Source organism: Pygoscelis adeliae, unplaced genomic scaffold, assembly GCF_000699105.1.
Source record: "Pygoscelis adeliae isolate BGI_AS28 unplaced genomic scaffold, ASM69910v1 Scaffold244, whole genome shotgun sequence".
In the NCBI taxonomy this organism is placed as follows: Eukaryota; Metazoa; Chordata; class Aves; order Sphenisciformes; family Spheniscidae; genus Pygoscelis; species Pygoscelis adeliae.
The window spans coordinates 2,205,606-2,215,251 of NW_008824648.1; the positions used below are offsets into that span (position 1 = coordinate 2,205,606).

At 43.7% G+C, this 9,646-nt stretch overlaps 1 protein-coding gene across 1 annotated transcript in view; it reads right to left on the bottom strand.

The window, feature by feature from the left end:
* CAMK2G (calcium/calmodulin-dependent protein kinase II gamma) overlaps nt 1-9,646 on the bottom strand; it is a 123,829-nt gene continuing 114,183 nt past the window's right edge. The window contains exons 21-24 of the mRNA XM_009322482.1: nt 7,284-7,359; nt 6,689-6,783; nt 5,322-5,567; nt 1-2,722 (exon numbers count right to left, since the gene is read on the bottom strand). Coding sequence (XP_009320757.1) covers nt 5,335-5,567; nt 6,689-6,783; nt 7,284-7,359 — 404 coding nt within the window. The 3' untranslated portion in view covers nt 1-2,722; nt 5,322-5,334. The remainder of the gene's footprint in view (nt 2,723-5,321; nt 5,568-6,688; nt 6,784-7,283; nt 7,360-9,646) is intronic.

Consider the following 9,646-nt stretch of genomic DNA (forward strand, 5'->3'; position numbering starts at 1 on the left):
ACTGTTTAAATGTTATTTTATTAAATATCTTCGGTTCAAGGTTTCATTGTAACAAAGCTATGAAGGTTCTACCAACATTCAGACCAAACAAACAAACACTAGCTAACTTTAATTATTTCTATTATCATGCAAAAATTCTGCATCAAATGCCTTCCATTTCCTGTTTAAAATGTGATATTTATAATATATATTATATAGATGCTTATATTAGCCCCATAAGAGAACATTAAGAATGCTAAAGGTGTACAGCTGTGTTTGATAATGGCCATACCAAGCTAAGGTTCTCATTAACTTAAAAGGAAACAAAACAAACAAAAAAACCAAAGGAGTTTGTCTCCAAGACTGTGCAAAACCAAAAAACCCAACAGTTCTGTTCTTTTTAAATTTTCTCTGAAAGATGCAGATACTTAATACAGAGGGTTTTCTTTTTAGTTATCAATAATCATCAGGTAAAGAGACGAGGAAGATCAGACCTAAAGAAGGCATGCATAATGTTTTGTATTTATCTTTTTTAAATGGCGTAATTGTAATCTCCTGTTTGCTCTCTCTTTGTGGCTTTAAAAAAAGTCTGAATAAAATATCAAGGCTTTTCACTTTTCTACTTCACTCACTGCCTTAGTGCTGTCTTAAAAATGTTTCGAAATAATAAAATCTAGTGTTTGCCCCCTATGGGTTCAATCCCCACACTCCTCCCTGGGGTGGTGGAGGGAGGAAGAAAAGGGTATATGCTCAGACAAACCTGGGAAGCGTGGATGGCCTTTTCCTTCATCAGGGGTTAGCTGACCTAATCCTGGTGTGGGATAGCACCTCTCTAACAAAGGGAGCAGAGAGCTATCTGTTGCGAAGCGACAGCTCCACTTTCTGCAACAGCTTTTATTTTCTGCGCTCTGTTAAATAAGGATTAAAATTCCAAATTGGCTTTCTTCTCTTCCGTGGTCTGTAAAAAGGTTGCCTCACACTTAGTATGCTGTCAATGCAACCACTTTAAACTCCCTCGAAGGATCCGAAAAATAATGATGAGGGGTAGACAGAAATTCAGGTAAAAGCCCATCCCAACTTCTGCAAGTGATGCCTTCCCTCGGTGAAGACAAATCCTATCGGGTCTGCCAGAAAGGCCGTTTTTGGCTTGGGGCTAGGCTCCCTCCTTGGTAAGGTCAACAAAACACTTCCACATTCCCCACCCAATGAATAAAGGAAATGGACTCCTTTTGCAGCAAAGAGAAGAAAAGAAGATGAATTGGCCCAAAGGACAAACATCAGATCACATGTGCTAATTCCCTTTCACCTCTGCTTCATGAGGTATCCTCTAACGCCCAGAGGCAACACAGGGAGGTGGCCTGGAGTCCTTCAGCTACGGTTTTTGAGGTTCTGATCTGATAGTTTTCTGTGTTACAACATCACCGTAAAAAATAGAAAAATTACCCAAATAAACACTAGGAAACATGACACTTACAAACATCAGATGGGTTAGTGGTGGGGAGAAGCACCTGGCTGGGGCTGCTGGCTCCCACTGCTACTTTACTCGGAGACCAAACAAATCAAACAGGAGGCCAGGTAACCCCTTTAATTCTATGGGTGCATATATTTCAGTATAAAAAACACACGCTATTTATGCCTCATATAGGAGTGTATGTGCAAGTCTTCATGAAGAACATAACACTAAGTTTTTTGTCTGCTTCCTAAGGAACACGTGTTCTGCAGCACTGTGGATCCCAACTATGCTACTACAAAGGAAAAAAAAAAAAAATAGAAAATCCCATACATGTACCCTCTTCCTCTAAAATCTCTGCTCTTAATGCGATGCTTTTGTTTTGTTTTGTTAAATTAAATAATCTGGCTTCAAACCTCCATGTTTGGCCAGGTAGTGGGTGTTTCTAAAACCAGTATCTCTGAAGAGCAAGCTTCTATTTAAGTTATATTCACTTAAACCCATTTTTTTAATCCCTACTTCCACCTTTAGTTTTAAATCAACATCCCATTTCGTTTTTTTTTTTTCTTAAAAAAAAAAAAAAAAAGTCTGTTTTGGGATCCAGCAGCCGAGCAACCAGCTTTCCATAGCGTTCTTGCTGTGCAGAAATAGAAGAAGCAGCTCAGGCTGAAGTCAGTCTGCCAGGCAACGGGAAGAGAAGCGCCTCCTCTCTCTTGAACCCCAGTCTTCACACTGGCTCCTCTGGGGTCTCCTCGCCACCTCTCACCGGTTGAAGTCGCAGCACAGCCTGGATGTGATGTTAGCTTCCACCGTGGCTTTGCGGAGCACAGTTCAGCCGTCCGCTGCTCAAGCCGCCTCCTTTTTTGCTCTCCCTCTCTCTTTCTCTCTCCTTCACTTTTGCTTTCCCCCTCACTTCATTTCTGAAAGATGTTCCAGCTGCTGCCATTTTCTTAGCCCTGGGGGAGGGGGCACGTTGGATAATCTGTCATTTATTTAGCATTACTCCTGTTTTTTATTATTTTATACAAACAACATGTCCTTTTTTTTTTTTTAGATTTAAAAACACCTTCGTACAGCAGAAACAGACACGATGGATCCATGGAAAACAACAGAAAGGCAGCGCCCGGAGCATCAGATGCATGCAGGGTTTCGTGCATTTGGCTGCTGCCTGTTTGTAATTTGTATTTTTTTTTTTTTAATGTCAAAACAGACATGACCGTTGCTGTCACTCAGGCACTCCAGAGCTGCTTGCTAAGAAGATATTGCCCTCCAGCTGAGTATCTCCACAAGTTGCTGCAGTCGGGAAGAGGTAGTGTCCACCCAGAAAGGAGAGAGGAGAACAGGATTCGAAGATGGAATGAAATAAAGCCAAACATTAGCTGTACAGAATTAATAACACACGTTTTCTACAGGCTAATTATTTGGTGCAGGCAGAAACCCTTCCTAATGCAACACAGATTGGGGCTTGTGAGGAGAGCCCTGATGACAAGAGGCATCTACCTTCCCTTCCAGGTGGCTGAGTGTGCCAATGAAAACAAACTACTTGCTAAAATGAATCACTTGCTTGATTGGAGCAGACCTGGGCCCACTATCTAATAGTGACATGTCCCAGAAATTGAAGAAGTTTCCCAAGGGGTGATCAAAGACTCTGGCCCTAAGGAACAGTTGCTGCATCACTTCCCATTGGCTTTTGCCTTGAACTGAAAGATTTATTTTTTTTTTAAAAGTCTGCAGTAATTTTGTCTCTGAATGTTCTTAATATTTAACGAAATGTATGAGCTTTTCTGCAGTTTTGCAAAGTTGTAGCCCTAATGACTGCTTTTAGCAAAGGCTCCTCCTGGCTAATCTTCTTGTGTCAAATTATACATTTTTTTTTTTTAATTTGGATTTATTTTGATCAGTTTTAAGTTTGGGTTTTTTTTCATGTTTGTTTAGCATTGTCCTGCCACGAAAGTGTAGCCAAAATCTTCTTTCTACCATTTCTTAGTTTGCAAATCTTTGTCGCAAACTCTCTTACTAGTCTTCTCCCTTCTTGGTTCCTACTCTCTCCTTGCATGGAAGTCCTCTGATAAACCTCAAACTTCTTTTACGGCTGCAGTTTCCTTTTAAGATGACTTACGCAAAACTAAACTCTGCCTTCCAGGTGAGAACAAACCACTGATTTCTATTTAAGCGTTCTTATTCACCTCATTCCTTCTTCACCCTTACCCTTCACTGCACATGGGCCAACGCTGCTCCAAAATGTGTTCAGATGGGGGCTGCCCACACTGACCCCACTTGTAATTGCATGTGATTACGCCTCCTTCAGAACCCAGAAGTGCATGCAAATATTTCAACTTCAATTTAGTTTATAGGGTTTTTTTAAAATATTGGTTTAACCAACATTTTGTGGTTTGGAAATGGCTTCTGCTCTGCAGTTTTCAGAAACCCTCCGGCACATACTTTTGGAGGAGGTGCAACATTTCAGCAGGCAAGCCAAGGAAACATACCTCTTCTGTAGCAGCTAAGACTCTCCATTCCTAAGCTTCCTCAGAACTCCTAGGCATAGCCACTGAACCATACTGATCTTTAATTTAATAATTTCTTCCACATCTTTTTTGGACTCAATCCAGGACAGAAGTCTCCCTCAACATCTCTGTGATGAAAACTGCTGCAAGTGAGTTATTTTTTGTTTCCCTGCGAAGGCTTTATCCTTCTCACTGCCTTACTCCCGGGAAATCCAGCTGATTGTCTCGCTCTCTTGAAAGCTTCCCTGCTTCTGGTGCCCCCAACTGGCTTTTGCGTCTCAAATTCCATCTGTGACCTCTGGAGTTTGCTTGTGATAGTTCACATTCCTTTCCATTGCCTTCAGTAGGGTTGAATCCCTCACAACACCTAAGAATAAAAACTGTTCTTGGCTTAGTCCCAAGTAGTACACAAGCCTAGGACTCAAGTAGTAACTATACTTAAGTGGTTCATCCTCAAATGACCACATTAAAAAAACCCTTGTCTCCCAGGTGTAGATGTTTTTTGTGTTTGCTCTTAAATAGAAAATCTTTAGTAAAAAAGTCCTAAGATTAGGAAACTTGGATCTTTAAAATGAATGTGACATATACTTCAGCATAAAATGAAAAGAGGCAGAAAGACTTTGGACATCTAACTAAAAGAAACCAGTAAGGCAATAAACAAGAATGCCTAAATGCTGCAGAAGTAAATGGATCTGCTGTCCTTCAGGAGCCAGCAACAATTGTTTCTTCATGTCAAATTTTATAATCAAGTTTCCTCCGATGCTGAACTGTGGCAAGCTAATTGGGGGATATTTTAAATCCTCTGATATTATTATTTGTTTAGATTTTTTTTTCCTCTGAGTTTTCTCAACATTCTACACTAAATAGCTTCCGCTAATCAGAAAATCGGTAGTAAAATTTATATGAATAAATCTTTACCCTTATGGCACAGAAATTGTTCTGTATAGATTTTACAATATCCTCTCTAGAATATGACATGCTCATCAAAAAAGTTCTCTGAAATCACCAGCATGTAAAGGTAGAACCCTGGGAAACAGCAAACCTGTGCATAGCATGAGATCCTCTTCCTCTCTGCTCTGGATTAGCTCTGTGCTCAGACAGCGTGCTGAGTACCTGGGAGGAAGGACTGCTGCTACAAGGGTAGCTACGCTCAGGAACAACCGTCCGGCACATGACTCCAGTTTATCAGGAGTGGCAGATAATCCTACTGAGTCCAGAGGACAGGGCTTAGAGAAAGGAACACCAACTGACCAGCAGAAGTTTTTAGCCTGCAGACAACTAAAAATGGTTCTCTCTCAGCCAGCTAAACAGCCCTGAATACTGAATTCCCACATACAGCAGCCTTAGTTGTGTGTACGATATACTCCTTCCCTGATAGTCCATACCCGTATTTGATCTTCACTGGAGAGGTGCTGCAGGAGCTCCAGAGCAGTGGTAGTGGACATTCAGCCACTTGCCATCTCGGCGGTGCCAGACGCGGGTCTCTTCAGACTGCGTGGTGCGGGGCCGGCCTTGGCCATCGATGTACTGTGTCAGGCGGATGTACGCGATGCAGGCAGCATCTTCACCGATGACATGGACATGCGGGTTCAGGATGGTGGTGTGTATTGGCTTGCTGTTCTTCGACAGTACTGGCAGAACATGCAAAACCATCAGCTTCACTTTACTACGAAGAAGGAACAGCCCCCGCATCCTCCAACCTCTTTTGTATTCTACTCACCTTCTACTGGATTCTGGGATACAATAGAAATTGCTCCTGCAATTTTCCAGGCAAAATCCAAGCAATTCTTTCCCCTATCACCTGTTCTTCTCCTTAGGAACTGCACACTTATTATTGCCTAGAATCCCCTGGCCCCTTTGCTCCCACTTCTTCTGCAAAGCATACTCGCCACTTTTTCAACATCAGTGCTGCTGTTTCTTCAGTTATAGGAAAAGATCTTTTAATTACAGAATATTGTTGCAAAGGAATCAATAAGCAGGAGATCTTTAAGCTAGGCCTGTATTAAATATGAACAAGCCTCAGAGAAGTGTGAAAGTCACTCCAGAACATGGTTTTGAGAGACAAAGTCTCTGCGTACTTACAGCACTCGGAATTGCCTATACTAAGGACCTTGACCTAACCCCCAAAATAAAAAAAAAATAGAACAGCTCAGGATTTAAATTTCAATTATCTCATCCTGTCGAGACATCCAGGAAGGGAGGCAAATCCACTAGTATAAATGATAGCATTTCGCCCAACTCTCTTTCCTGCCCCAGGCTGACAAGGTGACCCTTGTATCCACGTAATGGGTTCATTAAGTGTTAGAGATCTGAAACCGTCCAGGGAAAACTCGAAAGCGAAGGCATGACTGATTTGTGCATGACTATCTTTATGTCTGACCATTCAGTATGTCTACCCCAAACATACATGTTGTTTCCATCAAAATATGCTCCTTTTTTCCATTTACGTATCACTAGGAAATCCGGTGCCTCAAACTTTTAAAGCTCCTGCAGTCCATGCTTACCAAATATTTGCACCAGGCAAATTGTACGCCTACAGTGAAGGGATCTGGGGGTTAGAATTGAAATTGTTGCTGAAAAAGGCTTTTGAGAGAAAGCATGCTGGCTCTTATGAATGCATCACAACCCATGCACAATCAAGTTCTTGCTGGTTTTGATAGCCAGTAAAAACAAAGGCAATTTTTCCCCCAAAATATGGCATAAAGGAAGATTAGAGAGAAAGCTGTTGGTGTTACCAAATCTACCCACTCACAGTTTTCAAAGTAAAACTTATGGAAATCCATTCCTTCAACCAGGTTCCCCAGTGCTTCAGGTTCAAATGAGGTCAAGCCAGGATCACAGATTTTTCTGCAAAGAAAAACACCACAGGCTTACAGTCTGCATCTGAGCCCAAGGGCTATTCACACAATGAAGCGCTGGTCCGGCATTTGACTCACACCCTGTGTCCACCTAACTATTTCCCTACTCCAAGGAGTAAGCTCCTGGAGGACTCCGTCCTACTGCAACAACATGGAGATGGTGCTAGTTGGCATTTCACATAAAACAAGCCTCTAGGTTTCTGGCTTTTCTTTTACTCTCTTTCTGCCCATCTCACTTCCCTCCCCCCCTACTTTTCTTACACAGCCAGGACATTTTCCTTTTGTCGCTCCTGTTGCTGTTTGATACCCGACTTCTACGTGATGTTCATTTAGAGAGCTCTATCATATCCCTACTCCTAATTGACGGAGGCTGAAAAGCTTAAAACTTTTTACCATCCCTGACTGCCTGACAACTCCTCATACCCAGGAGCCAGAACATCACTTGCACACAAACTGATAAACAACCTGTCAGAAGACATCTGTACTTACGTATAAGCCTCAAAGTCTCCATTATTAATGGCTTCTATCAGCTGCTCTGTTATCTTAATGATCTCTTGCTTACGCACTGCAAACAAGAAGAAAGAGCAATTTAACCATGCATAAGACTTCAGTGGGTGTATGGGGCTAGTGGGTGCTTCCTACAAGCAATTTGCGGAGCACCGTTAGTCTAGATCTCATAGGATGCTGCTCCCTGCATTCTGGAGATATGCAGTAATGACAGCCATCCACATGAGAGTAGGGGCAGTGGTATGAAAGGGGAATGGTGATCCTATAATGCAGGGAGAAAGAAAATAAAGATGTCATATTCAATTTTTTTCTTCTAGAAAGGCCTAAGGCACCAGAGGCATCTCCTGAATGACAGCCTGAGGTACTTCTGGGGAGTCTGACCAATGAATGTCAGTGAACCTGCCAATGTGCAGCACTTGTCTGGCAGCTTAAGATGTGGAAACCCTTCACCACAGTAGTCATAGACAAATGGCCACCACACAGATCAGGCCAATTGGAAAAAGTCTCCCAACAACTTGCCTATCACCATCACCAATACCTCAGCTATTATGAATGGTGCAAACAAGCAACTGGGACATGTAGGGATGACTTCCACAAGCTAGAAAGACAACCGCAGCAGGATGGATGGGTTGGATGAACAGGTCCTGCCTATATACTAGTGCACACTCCGTTCCTCAGGCAGCTAGCTTCTGCCAATCTCTATGGCACAATTCTTTTCAGCACTCTGACAGCATTGCCATTAACCCAACCCAGCACACTGGACTTCAAGATGAACGAAGACGGGGGCTAGCTGTCTACTGCTATTTGGCCCCTCTCAGGCCAGCACCTCTGCACTCTCTTCTCTTGGTTTCCCACAGGCAATCGCCCAGGCCCCATCCCCTCTGAGGTGTTCCATCACCCATGCTGACCTCAAGAGTCCTTAACACTCGCGAAGTTTGGGTCGGCTCTGTTAAATAACGCAATTCTAGTTATACGACTATACATGCACCATATATATGCCTGAGCCTGTATGCACACCCTCACAACTCTTCAGCCTTCCCCACCCTTTCTCTGTAGGTAGAATATCCTGCACATTATACAAGCATTTAGGAGGTGCTCTAGCATTATCTTCAATATTACCAAATAATTTACAATTCCTACCACCAGAAGTGGAATTTATCTGCCCTTAGGCATCTAAAATGTAGGTGTTTGAAATGGCACCAGTCACCTGACTGTTCCTCCTTTAGGCCTTGAAGGAAGCAGGCACTTCTGGAAGTCTCACCTGAGGCATCCTGGATGCCTATCATTAGTGGGATGGTGTTTAAATCCAACCTACCATCTTTAGATGTCCAAGTCAGGAAAGCTGAATTCCACTCTAAATGCCAGAAGATGCTCGTCTGAACTGCCCTCCCCTGTAAACTTTCATCCACGTGTGCATCTCATCCCACCATTGATAAGTGCAGCTGAAGAGCAACAAGATGATAAACTCACTGGCTATGAAAGATGTCTGCACCCACTCTGGAAGTCCATTAAGAGAATTATACTACCCAGCCAGCCACAGAAACATCTCAGATAGGGGACAACTGGCTCATAACAGTAAGGGTTTTGCCACTCAGGCTGTATACATTTCCACACGTTGAAAGATGTATACAGGGAATGGATCAAAACAACACAGCGGGCTACGTCTATTGTGAAAAATGTCTTTACAAGCAAGTCGCCTGGAATTTCTTCTGCATGAAGCAGGGCTACTTGTTGGACCTCCCTCCCACGCAGAGCACACACAAATGTGTGCAGTGTCTGGAAGACGGAGTCCACGGAAAAGGCTCTATTTGGGACGAGCGAGGAAGTCTGCAGACCACAGCCACCACGTGCTGACTCATCCCAAGGAGATCTGCACCCCCTTCCCAAGCGTCACTATGCAGCAGCATCGACCCTATCCTTCAACACAAGTCCATTCCATCAGACTGTGCTCGTCTTCCTGCTTTTACTACATGTCCCGAGCTACAACCGGCACACAGGAGGCGATCCATTTTTTTTCCGAAGGACAGAGAGCCTCGGGATGTCACGGGGGGAAGGCATTCGCGCCTGCCACTCCTGATGAATCCACGGGGCCTCCTAACTTACACTGCAGAGGGGCAGAAAAGGGAGGCAAGCATGCACCAGCACAGATACAGCAGCGTGACTCACGGCTGTTCTGCTGTCTTTTTTGAGTAACCTAAGAGGCAGCCCCGCTACAGCAGCCTGCCAGCGCTGCTGCAGCAGAACCGCCAACAGGAGACCGCAGATGGGTACACCGCGGGCGCGGCAGGGGCCACGGCAGCACTTCTAGCGGAGTTCAGTTCGAACACCGGGGCAGGGTTTACAGC